Source organism: Bos indicus, chromosome 13 (genome assembly GCF_029378745.1).
Source record: "Bos indicus isolate NIAB-ARS_2022 breed Sahiwal x Tharparkar chromosome 13, NIAB-ARS_B.indTharparkar_mat_pri_1.0, whole genome shotgun sequence".
Classification (NCBI taxonomy): domain Eukaryota; kingdom Metazoa; phylum Chordata; class Mammalia; order Artiodactyla; family Bovidae; genus Bos; species Bos indicus.
Window position 1 is genome coordinate 30,248,544 of NC_091772.1, and position 19,510 is coordinate 30,268,053.

General features: G+C 37.9%; 1 protein-coding gene across 1 annotated transcript in view; it reads right to left on the reverse strand.

Moving 5' to 3' along the window:
• Positions 1 to 19,510, reverse strand: part of ITGA8 (integrin subunit alpha 8) — a 190,463-nt gene that overhangs the window by 152,970 nt on the left and 17,983 nt on the right. The window contains exons 3-4 of the mRNA XM_070800873.1: positions 9,115 to 9,215; positions 5,599 to 5,722 (exon numbers count right to left, since the gene is read on the reverse strand). Of these exons, the coding sequence (XP_070656974.1) occupies positions 5,599 to 5,722; positions 9,115 to 9,215 (225 nt within the window). The remainder of the gene's footprint in view (positions 1 to 5,598; positions 5,723 to 9,114; positions 9,216 to 19,510) is intronic.

The window sequence follows — 19,510 nt, forward strand, 5'->3', positions numbered from 1 at the left end:
ATGTGTTCTATTACTTATTTTAAAAATTTATTCTAAGTAATTTCTTAAAGAGTTCAATCTGTTTTCTTATCCCAAATGGCACTGTCATTTTATACTAAGATCAATAGGAATAATGTTCCTCGAAGTTATGATACTAGGTTTTACAACTCATGTTTATTTGAAGAAATAGTATGTCCCTCTCTCAATTATGTTCCAAGTTTCCCAAATGGCAGTACTGTATTTCTAGGGCACCCATGTGTTCTGACTGAAGCAATGCTACAAGAAAAAAGAGAGCTAAACTGGCTCACGTGGGTGGATACTTTCTGCCGGGAGCGCTGATGAGAGTTTTAATTTTCATGATCTCTCATACAAAATGAACTTCAAATTATTCTATTATCATTAGGTAAATTTGGACATTGCATTTCTGATTACAAGGCATCTCACAGGGACACTAGGGTTCACAAAAGAGAGCACTCTCTAGCAATGGCTTATTTTACACTCTCTGCAATGCAATTCACTAAGTGAATGTACAATTGGATTTTATTACACAGCTTTTTAAACCATAAGCAGGTCAACATGTGGATTCCAAGCATATTAGAATCCTGGGACATCAGAATGAAGAATGTACTACTTGTCAATCGCACTTTAAAAGACCATCTACAATTTCTCAAGCACTTAAATTAAAACCAAAATACAGTTCAGTGGAAGGAATCTCAGTTATTATCCTGTTAGATTCAAACATGAAAATAATTACCCCTTTCTTATCAAGGATACTCCTGAATGGAAACTAAAATAAGAGGGCAGGAAAGGAAATGCATATCATCACAGGAAGAATTTATAGGCTGGACATGTGCTTGTTGCAGACGATTTCTGAAATGGATCTGGCCTTTGCAGCTTTTCCTAGAATGTCTTCTGTTTTTTCTTTTCTTTGGTTAGTTCTTAGCTAATTTTAGCACTGTCATCAGCCATTCTTTCCAGATGCTCCCTTTATATTTTAAAATACTTTTTACCTCATATACTCTATTGTGCTTTTTTTTTTTTTTTTGCGATCTGTTTTTAATTCAAATGTCAATTGATGTTTTGTGGGCTCTTTTAGGCTAAGTTCTATTTTTCCAGCTTTGCTGAGGTATATTTAATATACAAAAATGCACATCTTAATGTGTACATTTTGATGAGTTTAGACACATGCCTGATAGCACGATACCACTGCCACAATCAAGGGAATAAACATATTCATTACCTCCAAAAGGTTCCTGTGCACCCCCGCCAAACAGCTATTGCTTTTTTGTTTGTTTTTTTCTGGTGAAAACAGTTAACAGATCTATCCTTATAACAGATGTTTACTGCACAATACCTTACAATATATTTTATTTTATAACTATATTTCTGGTTCATAATTATGAATGTTGCAGAGTTCCTTAAAGTCTCATCTGTATAACCTCAAATGTCCAGGTACCATTCTTCTAGAAGTCCATGTAAATACTTGTATGTACTCAGAAATATAGATGAATACATGATATATGATTATGTAAACACACATGTGTAATCTTGACTCTATTTAAGAAATACATTTTAATGCATAAACCTTTTTAGAAATCCTTTTGAAAATCAACTCTGACTTCTTCAATATTGTAAATTATTCAGAAAGGAAGAAACAGGACCATTCTTTGAAATCACTTGGCTTCAAAACAGGAAACTAAAAAAATTGAAAAAAGAAAAATTTTTCACAAAATCCATTAAGAAAATAACTAATTTCAAACACTGAAGTGGTGATTATGATAGAAATGGGAGGTTATTTTCTCTGTAAAGTAAGTTTTTCTCTTAGAATTATAGTTTATGAGAGCTGAAGGAATCTTTCTTCCCAGAACTTCAGAGCATCTGTGAACTTGACAATTATGTCCCAGAGTAAACTCAGGAGTTCAGGGAATGATGCTCTCATGTGTTTGCTTTCCAAGGAGATTGGAAGGGTGTGTGTAAACTCTCACCACCTGAATTATGAATGACCGTAAAGTGACAGGCATGTCATTAATATGAATGAGCAGAATACCAACCAAAATGCTCAAAGTGTCAGTAACGGGGCTTTGTGGTGTGAAATGAACATGAGTGGCTTCTTGGAATCCTCTTTTGAAAGTAATCTTTCTGTTCTGTGATACTGACCACACACTCATGAACAAGCTGCTTTGTGTTAATGAACTGTGAACTCCTCAGAGAACACAGGAAGTGGGCTCCTTGGGTGCCTTTGAAGAGGAAGTACTCCCAGTAAGAGAGAGTTGAACATTGGAGTTGTGTGCTAGAGAGGAAAGAATTCCTGGCCATTTGTTTGGTTATTCTTCAGTTCAACATAAACTTCACTACTACTTTTGTCAAGCTATTCTTTTCTTTAGGAAAGTAAGTCCTAAATAAATTGGCAACATAATGTACCCATGTAATTCAAAATGCAAGCATACTATAATTAAAATTTTTAGATAATAATTCAAACTCCCCCTGGAACTCTTATCCCACAAGTTTAGATGTCTTGTGCAGTATTTTAATCTGAGCTTTCCTATCACGTGGGCAGTCAGATAAAAGACAGAACAAGAAGCAGTAACAAGTTTTCTAAACAGTCATCCTTGATGGTGGTTGGAATAAGATATGTCATCGAGGCAGGAGGCATGCAAATGATGAACTTGTCATTTCAGCCATAAGAGTTTACTGCTATGGGGAGGTATTTTTAGTAAATCATGATAAATATGATATGGATGGGTGTAAAAATTGATGAAACGAGTTCAGGTTTGAATCTAAGCTCTATCATTAATTGTATGAATAAATTCAGAATTTATTGCTCTACCTGACTTTCACCTTAAGCGTAATAATACAGTAAGTCCCCTACATCCAACAAGTTCAGTTCTCAGTGTTGGTAAGCCCAATTTGTTTGTAAGATGTAAGTCCAACAAAGACAGCCTAGATACTGAACTAAGACAATCGGCTATGTAATACTGCACTGTCATAGGTTTATAAAACTTTTCACACAAATAACACATAAAAAAAAACCCACAAAAAATCAAACATTTTTAATCTAACAATGCAGTAGTACCAGCTACATCATCACTGCTTTTACACTTGCTTCCAGATATCCTGGGCTTGAAATAAAGGCACTGTACTACTGTACTGTACTGTACAGTAAAGTACACAAAAGCACAGCCACTTGCAGAGCATGCGTGCATGTGCCAATGCATGCCAGACGTGTGACCTAACTTACGTGACTGGACGTGCAAACCCACATTCACGTTTTAGGAAGTTTGCAACTTGAAGGTTCATATGTAGGGGACTTACTACAGTGACCTCTTATTGAACCCAGGGGCACAACACCTTGAGTGGAACGTGACACGAAATATCCCTCTTAATGACTGTTGCCTGTGCTTGGAAAGCCCCTGCTTTCCTGCTGTCACAACTGCTAAGAGAAGCCCTTCCCACCGTCCTGTCCAAACAGGCTCCTCTCCCCACCCAGGCATGTCCCTCCCTACTCTCTTGCTTTGCTATATTTTTCTCTGTAGCAGTTTTCACTACCTGACGTTTTATTAGAAACATTTATTTTTAAAGTTTTTTGTTGAGATATAATTGATTTAACATAACATCAGTCCAAAGTGTCCAACAACAATAATATGGATATACTGTGAAATGATTACTGTGGTAAATGCAGTTAACATCCACCACCACATACAGTTTTATAAAGCTCTTAAGATCTGCTCTCATAGCAACTTTCAACTGTACAATGTGGGATCATTAACTATAGTTACATCCAGGATATATCCTGTAACTGGAAGTTTGTGCTTTGTGACCACCTTCACCCGTTTAGCCCACACCCCAACCTTGTCAACCACCCATCTGTACTCTTTTTTTCTGAGTTTGTGTTTTTTTTTAAGATTCTGCATATGATATCAACAGAATGTTTTTCTTTTTCTATCTGACTTATTTCACTGAGTGTAATGCCCATGCATGTTGTTGTCAATGGCAAGATTTTATTATTATTTTTTATGGCTGAATAATATTCCATTGTGTATATATCTATATCCAATTTCTATTCCACATTTCCTTTATCCACTCATCTACTGATGACAACTTTGGTGGTTTCCATGTCTTGGAAATTGTAAATAATGCTGCAACGGACATGTGGGTACAGATACCCTTTCAAGACAGTGATTTCATTTCTTTTGGATAAATACCTAGAAGTTGAATTGCTGGACCTGAGCTTACTTAATTACACATATGCTATCTCTCTTCTGAACTAGAATATGTTTTTTGAAGGCAGAGATTTGCTTTCTCTTGTTCTCTGCTTTATTCCCTTAATAATAGACTAATTAGTGCTCAGCATTGAGACCACAGACATCATTGAATTCATTACCTATAGATATCATTGAGTCTATTACCTGTGAGCAATACCTCTTTTAAAGCCATTCAAAATAAAATTCTGAGTTGACTGATTATTCAATTCAGCTGACACTTGCCAAGATGTGAGAAAGTGCCTGGTTTATTTCAGTATTTTAAAACAGGAAGTTATAATCTTCTTACCAAAATCCTTACCAAAATCCACAAGCCCCCAGAATTAACTATTTCATTCCCAGACCCTTTGATCTCTACATTTTAGAGGCCTCTTTAAGAACCTTCTAATATCCCTGATCCATTCTTTACTTCACTGTTTGATCTCTGATATCAATTTGCTCATTATCTGGCTAAATTAATCTTGAAATTTAAAAATATTCACATGAAATAGGTAAACTTTACTTATAGTTTTGGGAATCTAATTTGGGTTGAGTTTTTTTTTAATCAATATCCTGAAATCAGTCATCAGAATGTTCTTTTCAATGCCATTTGTTTCTCTAACATGGTCTTGTGAATTATCAAGAATAAGAATAAAAATGCACTGGTTTCTTGCGGATAAACCCCAATGCTCTACATGACAGGAAAGTGGAAGCATTCACAAAAGGACTCTGAGTAGATCCATGAATCCAGAGTACTGTCCCAAGGTCCTTGTGTGATATTCCCAAAAGAAGTGGTTGAACAGCGGTGCTCCGAAGATGGCGCTTACAGGCTTGCTTTAAAGGATACTTCACCAGGAGATTCCCAGAACTGCCAGATGAGACACGGACTCCAAATGTACAGAATATTTTGAAAAATGGGATTAAACACATAAAGAAGGAAGGTATATCATGCTGACAACCAGAGTACACAGATGCCAAAGAACACAACAGCCAGTGAGAACACAGGCCAGATGGAGACCTGTTCACGTGCCTCTAGGTCAACATGCTAACTAACACCATTCCTGCAATTAGCAAGTGGACAGTTAGTATTTTTCAAATGCAGAGTGAGTTTTGAATAAAGACGGAGAGCTTAAGGCCTAAAATAAGGAGCCAATCAATTTGACTGCAGAATAATTAGAAACAGAAATTTTCTAAAATACAGAAGAGGATCAGCAGGATTCCATGTTCTGGTTCCCATGTCGCAGCAAGGCCTCCTGTAAGACTGTCAGTCTTTTATGCCAATGCTTTTTTCCCTTGGCAGTGGTGTTTAAGGATCACCTGCATTGGCTACTGCAGAAAAACTAGTGAGCTAAGTTCAGTTTCAAGAATAAAAATAACTTACTGTTCCGACAAGGAGAGTACTCAGCATATGCACTGAAATTCTGAATGGCTACATAGCAAGTGCCAACTGGGTCCTTTTCTGGTGCTGGTTTAAGAGTTCTCCAGTGATATAATGGAGCACAAGCCTGTGAAACATCAAAGACAATAAATATTTTTTTAATGTAGATTCCACATACTATGGACCTAAATTTGTAACAAACAATGCTAAATTATTAGATGACTTAACTGGCCTCCAGTATGCTAATGAGTACCTTGGTAGTCAGAATTAATTAAACTTCCTAAGTCAATTTCTCAACTAATACTCCATAGAATTGGAACAAATTAAACATATACAAAAGAATGAGATTTTTGTCCCACAGGATTTTAAATCAAATAAAAGTAGCCTGACAAAAGTAAATATTTATGAAAGGTAAAGGACTCATATGTTCTTTTTTTTAAAATTGGATCTGCATAAAAGCAAATGACCATTTAAACAGTGAATGAATTAGTGCAATGTCTTAAAATAAGAACTAGTTTCTTTCTTTGTCTAATTTTTACTTGAAGAAAACTCTTTTCAAATCAAAAGATGATGAGGTTATAAACCTCTGTTTTGTGGATTCCCCTGGTTTATCAGTGAGGGTGTATCTGATTATTTTTTTTAAATGATGACTTACATTTGGACTGATACCCCCTTATCACAGTGGGCTTATTTTTCATTTAATGATTTTTATTCATGACAAAACAAAAATTAAATAATGGTAAGAAAAATATGATTCTTGAGTGAAATCCTCTGGTTGCTTCTTCAGAAGCTTGGATTATAACAACAGCATGATATTGGAAAGATTATCAGATATAAAAGATGATACATGAAATCCTCTTTAAGCAGAGAACACTGTTCTAGGAACAAGAGAAGCCATAAAAACACATGCACCTTTTTGACTTCTATTTTGCTAGCTTGTGTTCTTTTCTGAATATTCAAGTGCTCACTTCTAAGGATATAGAAATACATATTTTTCTAGAATATGGAACCACTAGCTTTTCTCCAAATTTGATGACATCACACTTGAAACAATGCCATAAAATGGAAGGCAGATCCCAATTTTAAAGTCTTTTCATGATTCCAAACACATCCTTGGTAATTAGTCTAATGTGTAACGACTTTTAGTAAAGATTACTTTACAAAGTAGCACCCTTCTTACTTAAGAATATAAATTATCTTTGCTCAAAAACTTAAGTTTGGGGTTTTTGTTTTTGTTTTTTTGTCTTCTTCTAGATTGTAATGTCTTGGCCAATACTGAAAAACTCTCTGACTCATCTAAGTTTCTTAACTTAGGGCCCTATTAGTGATCTGAGAAGGTATATGGTTAAGACATTTAACATAATGAAAGTGAAAGTGAAGTCAGTCAGTCGTGTCCGACTCTTTGCTACGCCATGGACTGTAGCCCACCAGGCTCCTCTGTCCATGGGATTTTCCAGGCAAGAATACTGGAGTGGGTTGCCATTTCCTTCTCCAGGGGATCTTCCCAACCTAGGGATCGAATCCACGTCTCCTGCATTGCAGGCAGATGCTTTAACCTCTGTGCCACCAGGGAAGCCCTGGTGTATTTAACATAATGTGGAATGCTAAAAAGGAGTTTGAACAGGGAAAGCACTACCTATGTGACTCAGTATAAGCCAATTCGCCTCACTTTCCACACCACCATAGAATATTTCAATGCCATGAAAATTGTTTCCAGTGCTTGCCTGCTTTCTGTCCTAAAAAGTTATCTTTTTTATACCAGCTCAGTTTCACACAGCTGTGAAACACAATGATATGACAATATTCGGGGTTTGACCCAGACTTAACATGTACACATATGATTCCTGAATATTCAAAACTATACTTCCGTTCATAGCAATTTGATGTTCTAATAATTGTCACATAGGGTAGAACTTAATTCTTTATTAAACTGAAAAAGGACTTTATAGTATTCTATTTTCTATCACATAATTTTGAAATTGCAAGCATGCTCTCAAATTAAACATTTTTATTATGAACATGGTGTGTCATTTATATTTTCAGTGACTCTGAACACTTCTACAAATATTGAATAAATGCACAATAATGTTACAGATAAATTTTGAAGACTTAAAATCAATACGGTATCCAAAGATTTTTTTTTAACCCCAAGTAGTTATAGATGGAATTAGCTTTTCAATAGTTATTCACATACATCGTAAGTCACTGAAGGATTAAAGAGTTTGCTTTTTTTTTAACCAACTCTGGAATTTGAGAACTATATTAAAGCAAATAACAATTCTATAGAGAACCTACTGTAAATGCTGTATTTGTAACTAAAGAGGGTTATCTATATTTGATATCTGTTTTATGTCAAATAAGCAAAGCATTTCCTTTAGATACTTATTCTTATTAAATCATAATTCAAAGAACTTTAAACAAATCCTAAAAGCCAAAGTTATTGCTTTATTTTGTAAGTAAATTAGGGCTACCAGTAAAAAAAAAATCCCCAACAAAATATATTTTCAAATCAGCTTAATATCATTCTTTCTCAATAAATTAGACATGTATTATCACTTGGAACTACAGAGAAGAGAATCATAAAGTCACAGCATTTTAAAGCCAAAAGATCTCTATCTGGGAGTGAGAAATCTTTAAAAAGTATCAGTGAACTCAGAGAACCATGCAATTGGTAGTTATATATTTTTATATATTTATTTTAATACGAGGATAATTACAATATTGTGATGGTTTTTGCCATACATGGTATGGTACTGGCACAAAAACAGAAATATAGATCAATGGAACAAAATAGAAAGCCTGGAGATAAATCCACGCACCTATAAGGTGTTCACCTTATCTTTGACAAAGGAGGCAAAAATATACAATGGAGAAAGGATAGTCTCTTCAACAAGTGGTGCTGGGAGAACTGGTCAACTATGTGTAATAGAATGAAATTAGAACACTTTCTAACAGCATATACAAAATAAGCTCAAAATGATTTAAAGACCTAAATATAAGACCAGAAACTATAACACTCTTAGAGGAAAACACAGGCAGAACACTCTGTGACATAAATCACAGTAGGATCCTCTACGGCAGCTGTATTTTTAAAGAAAACTTTCTGATATTTCTAAAGAGGATCAATGATATCACAGGAGATTAACTTTAAAACAATCCTAATAGCAGTAATACTATTTTTCAGGTCAAATTTCTATCAGCCTTTTAAATCAATCTTAAGCAATAAAATATGTATCTTTTTAGGATTTAGCTTTTATTTTTCTATCTTCCTTATTAGTTTTTGAAATATTTGAAAAGATCTACCCAATTTTCTGGAAAACCAGTCTTATTTCCTGTTGCTTTAAAGACCAAAATAGATTCTTTAATTTTAAGCACTAATATTTTTGGTAATGCTGATAAGCTTATCTTTGAAAATCTGATACGTTCTTGCATGAATGGATTTTTGTACATACGAGTTTTAAAACATTTCAGTGTACATATTACTCCAGAGCAGCCCCAACAGCACCCCGCGATACTCACCACCACCTTTCCTTTGTGAGCTCTCACTGTGGCTCCAAACCACTGATTCGATTTAAACTCTATAGGTTCCTTGGTTCCATTGACTCTTATCTTTCTGTTGTCTGGCAGGGAGGACACATAGATCGTTAATTATTTGTAACACTTGGCAGCCAATTAAAACACGTGATAATGAATCTGCCCATTAAAAAACAATTTTCATACACATGGCAGGGGTTCTATTTGATTAAGTCTAAGCTAGACCTTTCACTTAGAAAAATACCTGTTAAATGGAAATACATATTTGAACATGACAGTTCACAACGTAAAGCATTTTTTTAAATGACTTACATTTTCAAGGATAAGGGTACCGCAAACTTGATGTAGACTCTGACAGTCTGGAATCTGCACTTTGGTCATTGATTTGTATCAGATGGAAGACCAAACATTCATAACTACTCTGAGGAATTCCAAATCTTTTCTGAAAGTAAAACTACCTGGAATCCCCTTGGTCCAGGAAGCACAGCTTCCTAGGCATGGCTTAGCTGGAAACATGAAGGACTCCAGGTTCCCGGTTTTTAACTGAGTAACATATGTCTATGCAGCCACAGAAAATAACACCTCAACACAGCTTTATCCACACTTGGCAGATGTCAGCACGAGGGGACCATCTGAGTAAAAACTCAACCCAATTATGACACACTTCGGGTCTTAATAAAAAGCAAATATCTTTTCTTTCACTCCTGTTGCCAATCGACATATTTCCCACATGGTTCTAACCACATGGTTCTAACTGAACTTCCTCAGTAATGGTTAATGAATTCAAAAAGACATTTATACTAGAGCATCTTATTAGTATGTGTTCTCTTTGGTATGCATTTTGCTTTTCCCTCCTTGATTCTATAATGAATGCATTACAAATGAACTTTTAACTTCTATTAAATGAGGCCAAAGTATAAATGTAATTAACATTCCATTGAGTTTACATATGATTACAGACTTTTCAAACAAAGAAACTATATATATATATTTAGGTCTCAACCAAAAATTGACACTTTGATATGTCAGAAGAAAATTGCGAATTTCCTTCTTTAAAATATTATGCTTTAGACATTTCTGAACTTTTAAAAAATAAAAAGCAAGTTCTGGAAATCCTCACCTAAAATGCACCCAACAGGCAAAGAACTGGAGCATCTTACAGATTAGAGCATAACGTTGAAAACATAAACATTTCTGGGACTTCCCTGGTGGTCCAGTGGTTAAGAATCCTCCTTGCAATGTAGGAGATGCAGGTTTGATCTCTGGTCAGGGAACTAAGATCCCACATGCCATGGAGGAAACAAGCCTGCGTGCCACAATGACTGAACCTGCGTGTCTGAACACTGAACAACTAGAGAATCTGTGCACCTCAACAAAAGATCCCACGTGTTGCAATGAAGATCCAATGCAACCAAATAAATATTATAAAAAGAAAATATAAGCATTTCTGTTTGTGTCTAGGCAAGAAAGATCATCCCTGGAGAAGGGAATGGCTAACCACTCCAGTATTCTTGCCTGGAGAATTCCATGGAGAGAGGAAGCCTGGTGGGCTACAATAGTCCATGGGGTTGCAAAGTCGGACACAACTGAGTGACTTTCACTGTCAGACCATTTTTCTAGATTCCACATATATGTATTAGTATAGGATACAGTGACCTTTCTGACCTTCCCAGCCCCAGTCTTTCCAATCATCCAACATATACTTCTCAGTCTGCATGAAATTCCTTCCTGGCTATAATACTCTGTGCTTAGTTGCTCAGTCGTGTCTGACTCTTTGTGACCCTGTAGACTATAGCCCATCAGGCTCCTTTGTCTGCGGAATTCTCCAGACAAGTATACTAGAGAGGGTTGCTATGTCCTCAACCAGGGGATCTTCCCAATCCAGGGATTGAACCCAGGTCTCCTGCATTGTGGGCAGATTCTTTACCATTTTAGCCACCAGGAAAGCCCAAAGTGGTTTCTATTTGCTGACCAAACTCCTGTGACATGAGGCAATGCATTTCAGATAGGACCACACATCCCTCTGGAGTAGAAGGATGGCACAGGTTACCCAAAGTGCATTGTCAACTCCAGAGAACTCTTGGAAGGGCCAGTGGGAGATGGTGGAGCCATTAGTTACCAAAGCAATTCTCTCCTTGGTATATCCCAAACTAAGCCAAAAGCTAGAGGAAAGCTGTATAGTGACTGCATGTGATTTACAGCTTCTTAAGTGCCAGGAGGGGCGAATTCACATTTAGAAGCAAACCCCATTCCTGCCAGAGATGCTCAGAGTGCTCAAACAAACCTTGTGCACAGCAGGGCCCAGGGACCCCACAGAGACTGAGACAGAACTGTCTTTGAGCACCTCCTATGGAGGTACGGGTTGGCAGTGGTCTGCCACAGGGACAGGGACTCTGGGTGTGGATATGGCGTAAGTCCTCTTGGAGGAGGTCGCCATTAACCCCACCATAGAGTTGTCAGAACTTACACAGAATGGGAAATTGATTCTTGGAGGGCACAACAGAACCTTGTGCACCAGGACCCAGGAGAAAGGAATGGTGACCCCACAGGAGACTTGCCTGTGAGTGTCCGGGAGACTCCAGAAAAGGCGTGAGTTGCTGGCGGCCTGCTGCAGAGTTGGGGACACAGACTGTAGCAGTACATGTATGGAATCTTTTGAGGGCGGTCATCATTATCTATTATCTCCACTATAGTTTGGCCCCAGGTAAATAGCAGGGATGGAACACAGCTCCACCCAGCAACAGAAAATTGGATTAAAGATTTACAGAGTATGGCCAAGCCCATCAGAACAAGACCCAGTATCCCCCTCAGTCAGTCTATCCCATCAGGAAGCTTTCATAAGCCTCTTATCCTTCTCCATCAGAGGGCATACAGAATGAAAACCACAATCACAGAAAACTAACCAAACTGATCACATGGACCACAGCCTTGTCTAACTCAGTGAAACTAAGAGCCATGCCATGTGGGGCCACTCAAGACGGACGGGTCATGGTGGAGAGTTCTGACAAAACATGGTCCACTGGAGAAGGAAATAGCAAACCACTTCAGTATTCCTGCCTTAAGAACCCCATGAACAGTATGAAAAAGCAAAAAGATAGGACACTGAAAGATGAACTGCCCAGGTCAGTAGGTGCCAATATGCTACTGGAGATCAGTGGAGAAATAACTCCAGAAAGAATGAAGAGACGGAGCCAAAGCAAAAACAACACCCAGTTGTGGATGTGACTGGTGATAGAAGCAAGGTCCGATGCTATAAAGAGCAATATTGCATAGGAACCTGGAATGTTAGGTCCATGAATAAGGTAAATAGGAAGTGATCAAACAGGAGATGGCAAGAGTGAACGTCAACATTTTAGGAATCAGCAAACTAAACTGGACTGGAATGGGTGAATTTAACTCAGATGACCATTATATCTACTACTGCGGGCAGGAATCCCTCAGAAGAAATGGAATAGCCATCATAGTCAACAAAAATGTCCGAAATACAGTACTTGGATGCAGTCTCAAAAATGACAGAATGATCTCTATTCATTTCCAAGGGAAACCATTCAATATCACAGTAATCCAAGTCTATGCCCCTGCCAGTAATGCTGAAAAAGCTGAAGTTGAATGATTCTATGAAGACCTACAAGACCTTCTAGAATTAACACCCCCAAAAGATGTCCTTTTCATTACAGAGGACTGGAATGCAAAAGTAGGAAGTCAAGAAACACCTGGAGTAACAGGCAAATTTGGCCTTGGAGTACAGAATGAAGCAGGACAAAGGCTAAAAAAATTTCTGCCAAGAGAATGCACTAGTCATAGAAAACACCCTCTTCCAACAACACAAGAGAAGACTCTACACATGGACATCACCACCAGATGGTCAACACTGAAATCAGATGGAATATTCTTTGCAGCCAAAGATGGAGAAGCTCTATACAGTCAGCAAAAACAAGACCTGGAGCTGACTGTGGCTCAGATCATGAACTCCTTATTGCTAAATTCAGACTTAAATTGAAGAAAGTAGGGAAAACCACTAGACCATTCAGGTATGACCTAAATCAAACCCCTAACGATTATACAGTGGAAGTGAGAAATAGATTTAAGGGATTAGATCTGATAGACAGAATGCCTGATGAACAATGGTTCGTGACATTGTACAGAAGACAGGGAGCAAGACTATCCCCAAGAAAAAGAAATGCAAAAGCAAAATGGCTGTCTGAGAAGGCCTTACAAATAGCTGTGAAAGAAGAGAAGCCAAAAGCAAAGGAGAAAAGGAAAGATATACCCATTTGAATGCAGAAATCCAAAGAATAGCAAGGAGAAATAAGAAAGCCTTCCTCAGCCATCAATGCAAAGAAATAGAGGAAAACAATGGAATGGGAAAGACTAGAGATCTCTTCAAGAAAATTAGAGATACCAAGGGAACATTTCATACAAAGATGGGCTCAATAAAGGACAGAAATGGTATGGACCTAACAGAAGCAGAAGATATTAAGAAGAGATGGAAAGAATACACAGAAGAACTGTACAAAAAAGATCTTCACGACCCAGATAATCACGATGGTGTGATCACTGACCTAGAGCCAGATATTCTGGAATGTGAAGTCAAGTGGGCCTTAGGAAGCATCACTATGAACAAAGCTAGTGGAGGTGATGGAATTCCAGTTGAGCTATTTCAAATTCTGAAAGATGATGCTGTGAAAGTGCTACACTCAATATGCCAGCAAATTTGGAAAACTCAGCAGTGACCACAGGACTGGCAAAGGTTAGTTTTCATTCCAATCCCTAAGAAAGGCAATGCCAAAGAATGCTCAAACTACCGCACAATTCCACTCATCTCACATGCTAGCAAGGTAATGCTCAAAATTCTCCAAGTCAGGCTTCAACAATACGTGAACTGTGAACTTCCAGATGTTCAAGCTGGTTTTAGAAAAGGCAGAGGAACCAGAGATCAAATTGCCAACATGTGTTGGATCATCGAAAAAGTAAGAGAGTTCCAGAAAAACATCTATTTCTGCTTTATTGACTATGCCAAAGCCTTTGACTGTGTGGATCACAATAAACTGTGGAAAATTCTGAAAAAGATGGGAATACCAGACCACCTGACCTGCCTCCTGAGAAATCTGTATGCAGGTCAGGAAGCAACAGTTAGAACTGGACATGGAACAACAGACTGGTTCCAAATAGGAAAAGGAGTACGTCAAGGCTGTATATTGTCACCCTGCTTATTTAACTTCTATGCAGAGTACATCATGAGAAACGCAGGATTGGAAGAAGCACAAGCTGGACTCAAGATTGCTGGGAGAAATATCAATAACCTCAGATATGCAGATGATACCACTTTTATGGCAGAAAGTGAAGAAGAACAAAAGAGCCTCTTGATGAAAGTGAAAGTGGAGAGTGAAAAAGTTGGCTTAAAGCTCAACATTCAGAAAACAAAGATCATGGCATCTGGTCCCATCACTTCATGGGAAATAGATGGGGAAACAGTGGCAGCCTTTATTTTTAGGGGCTCCAAAATCACAGCAGATGGTGACTGCAGCTATGAAATAAAAAGACACTTACTTCTTGGAAGAAAAGTTATGACCAACCTAGACAGCATATTGAAAAGCAGAGACATTACTTTGCCAACAAAGGTCCATCTAGTCAAGGCTATGGTTTTTCCAGTGGTCATGCATGGATGTGAGAGTTGGACTATAAAGAAAGCTGAGTGCTGAAGAATTGATGCTTTTGAACTGTGGTGTTGGAGAAGACTCTTGAGAGTCCCTTGGACTGCAAGGAGATCCAACCAGTTCATCCTAAAGGAAATTAGTCCTTAATGTTCGTTGGAAGGACTTATGTTAAAGTTGAAACTCTAATACTTTGGCCACCTGATGCAAAGATGCAAAGAGTTGACTCATTGGAAAAGACTGATGCTGGGACAGATTGAAGGCAAGAGGAGAAGGGGACGACAGAGGATGAGATGGTTGGATGGCATCACCGACTCAATGGACATGAGTTTGAGTAAACTCCAGGAGTGGTGATGGACAGGGATGCCTAGTGTGCTGCAGGCCATGGGGTCACAAAGAGTTGAACACGACTGAGCAACTGAACTGAACTGAAGTGATGGGAGACTATTAACAAAGTAAATAAATGAAAATCCAGATGATTCTTTTTCAAAGGAACAATCAATAGATTTCATATGTAAAAGAGTCCCCAAATCAATAAGAGAAAAAGACTAAATTTCAATAGAAAATAGATCTTAGGACCTAAACAGGCATTGTAGGGAAGAAGAAATCAGATACTTCATAAATTCATGGAGAGATCCTGAATCTCAAATCAAAACCATCACAAAAAGAAATTCCTGTTATCTATAAATAAGACTACTGTTCAACTATTAAAACATATATTGGGAGTTTGGGACTGACATGAACACACTGCTATATTTAAAACAGATAACCAACAGGGACCTACTCCATAGCACAGGAAACTGCTCAATATTCTGTAAAAGAATTTGAAAATAGATGCAGGTATATGTACAACTGAATCATTGTTGAATAATTAACAACATTGATAACTGAAACTAACACAACACTGTAAAATTAACTCTACTTCAATCAAAAATTAAAAGTGTATATATATATATGACAGATTTAGATGCATTAATATCAAATATTGTCTATAAAATATATTTTTGTGTTTAGCTTTTCTGAGCCTTTAAAGAAAAAGTACAGGAAGATTCAAAGTCTTATGTAACAAACACTTGTATTCCCACCGGGTAGAACTGAAACCTAAAGTTTTTTCACATTTACAGACATCACAATACCCTTTGACATCTATCTTCAGTTCTACTCCCCTGCCCCTCCTTCTCCAGAGGTAGCCACCATCATGAATGTGATGTGTATACTCCCAAACACTTAAAAAATAATGTCTGAGTGAAACACAGAACAGAGGTCTGCAGATATCTTCCATAAAGGACTGAGGATCAGTACTTCAGGCTTTGTACTCTCTATGGTCTGTCAGAACTACTCACCTCTGCCTCTGTAGCAAAAGCAGCCACAGACAGTATTTTTTTAATTAATTTATTTTTAATTGAAGGATAATTGCTTTACAGTATTGCACTAGTTTCTATCAAACATCAACATGAATCAGCCATAGGTTTACCCATGTCCCCTCCCACTTGAACATCCCTCCCACTTCTCTCCCCATCCCACCCATACAGGTGACAATTTGTTTTTTAAAAAATGGATATGTTTTTTAAAAAATGAGCTTGGCTGTGTTCCAGTAAAACTTGACTTAGGGACAAAGAAAGGTGAGTTCCATGTAATTTTCATGTGTCATTTACATATTACTCTTTAAAAAAATTTCCCCCCAATCATTACAAAACGTAGAAACTATCCGTCACTTACAGACAGACACAGCAGGTGGTGGATCAGATTTTGTTGTAGTGTGCCAACAGTTTACTATTGACAAACTATTCTTTTGTGTGTTCTTTTTAACAGAAAAAAGATGGTATTATACTATCTGTATAGAAGAGTGTGTAGTTGTGTTTAACATTCAATTTTATGTTTTGGGGAGGTAATCCATGTTTTGATGATTAGATAGATAGCAGGTCCAACTCATTCTTTTAAATTCCTGTGCAGTATTGTATTCCATTGAATAGCCTTCTGCATTTTATTTATCCATTCCATTTACGTATGAATGTTAGGGTTTTCAGTTTTTCTACTATAACAAACGTGTGCCCTGTGAGTCCTTACCCCCATCTTCTGCATATGGAGAAGAGTTTCTCTCACATCAGACTAGAAATAAAGTTGCCAGGTCATAGACAATCATCATACATGTATATCAGCTATGGCAGTCGACCTCCAAAGTAGCCCAATTTCCATGCCCACTAGCAAGGCATGAGAGAGGGACTCTCAACTCCTGCCACTGCAGGACTTTAAAGTTTTTGTCAATCTGGAGGACCATGAAATGGACTTTCATTTTTTCTGTTTTCATTTGCATTTCCCCGATTATCAGTAGAGTTGATCATCTTTTTATGCTTATGGACCATACACTTTTTTCTTCTGCGAATTGCTAGTTCATATCCTTTCTTCATTTCCTGGTTTAATTTTAGTCTCATTGATTGGAAGAATTCAATATATATTCTGAGTACTGATTTATTTCCCCACATATATGTTGCCAGTATCTTCTCAATCTTTGCTAGTGTTTCAACTTTGTTTATGTGGATTGTTGTCCACCCAGAATTTGTTTTTCTATAGGATGTGGCATGGGTGTCTTATTTCCAGTTTTAAAGGCCTGTTGTCTTAGCACCACGAACTGAAAAATCCATCTTTTTTCCCTGAATTGTTGTCATAGCACCTCTGCAATGGTACCTCTTGACGTGGCCGGATGGGTCCAGCATGACCTGGCCCCCCACCTGCCTCTCCAACATCCTCTCCTCCCATTTTCCTAGTTTAGACACACCGCCTTTCCTAAACATGCCCAGGCTTTTCGGTCTCCTCATTGCATATGACTGTCTCCTCACTCCCACTGCCTGAAATATTCTTCCCACTGTTTTCTGCAAGGCTGCTTCCCTCCTGTCACTCAGGTTTTAGCTCAAATGCCACTTCCTTCGAGACTCCCTCCCTAAGCAGCTAGTTCATCCTACCCTAAGTCATTCTCTCCTGTTACCCTTTAGACTTTTCTTCATAGCACTTACCATTCATTGAGATGGTTTTATTTATTAGTTTGCCTGTTTACTGGCTATCCATTCTCTTCCAGATATACAAGAATCCCATGAACAGAGATGTCTTCTGCTTCACCTCTGTGCTCTCCACTTCTAAATCAGTGCCTAACAAGTAGTGGTACCTCTGTGCTTATTGAGTGAATTACCAAACTCCCATCTATTCATTCAGAAGCTTGTATAGTATATTGTTCAGTATAATCCTTTCAATTCAAAATGTTCTGTGTGTGGGTGTGTAAATGTATAGACACAGAACTGTTGCTGATGGTTTTCTTGAAGGCAGGGAGTGTACATGTTTTATTGACTTTTTATATTTCAATTGTGTATATTTCTGTACTATTTGAGTTGTTACAGTGAACATTGTTACATCTTTGATCTAAAAAAAGAAAACCTAAAGATAAAAACCTAGAGATCTGGGGACTTCCCGGGTGGTCAAGCTTCCAATGCAGGGGGGGTGCAGGTTTGATCCCTAGTCTAGGAACTAAGATCCTGCATGTCGTGCCATGTGGCAAAATAAGAAGAAAAAACAATCAGATCTGTAGGCTAATCTGAGTGATGGGTGGTGGCAATCAAGTGGATTTGGTTTGTCTGACATTTCTGGGCTTTGAAGCTGTCTCTCTAAATTGATAGCTTTGGTCTCTGGGCAATCAAGGTACAACCCAGTGGGTCGCAAACCTACTAACGTTCGGTTCTTTTTTCCTAGGAGTATTAATCTTTGAGCAGGGTGAGGGAGTGTAGATGTGGTGCCCACATGGGCCACAGGCAGGTTTTTCTAATCTTCTCCTTGAGTAGAATGGGGGGAATTACACAGAGTGAGGATAGCTCACCAGTGGAGAGAGAACTCAAACCAACAACAGGCGCAAGCAAACCCTGTGGCAGGTGGAGGGCTTTGGAAAACTATTAGAAAGTCCTCAGCCTCGTCCCAGAAAAACAGTAAGTTTCCCTGTAACTTCCAGTCATCACCTTCCGTGTTTCACACTAGGGATTTTCTTCAAGCTGTTGCAGGAGCTGTCCAGGCATTTTTAATCAGGAAAAGGGGAAAGGAAGTCTTTAACTGTTTGTTTGTAATCTTTCCCTTGATTAGCATATGCTATAAATGTTTCATTTAAATTGTACTATCTATCGGAGAACAAGGAATAGATCTATATAAAATTCAAAACAAAATATTGATAGCCAGAGAACTCCGTGTCTAAAAAAAACAAATCCAAGAAAAGACTCTGGATCAATTTTTATGTCCAGGAAAATGAAACTTCCAAATGAATGCTTCCTTATATCCCAAAACCACAATTAAAAACCATGAAAGAATACCTCTGCAGCCTTTATACTCTTGATCATCTTATTGTGAATTTTCAAGTCTTTAAGGAAATACCACACTAATTTATTTTACAATTTAATATTAAAAAATGTGTTATTCTTTCCCCCACCAGTTGTACTGAGATATAATTGACATGCAGCATTGTGTAGGGCTTCATTGTATTAGGGCTTGCCTGGTAGCTCAGATGGTAAAAGAATCTGCCTGCAATGCAGGAGACGAGGTTCAATCCCTGGGTTGGGAAGATCCCCTGAAGAAGGAAATGTCTACCCACTTCAGTATTCTTGCCTGGAGAATCCCATAGACCGAGGAGCCTGGTGGGCCACAGTCTATGGGGTTCCAAAGAGTTGGACACAACTGACCGACTCATACACACACAC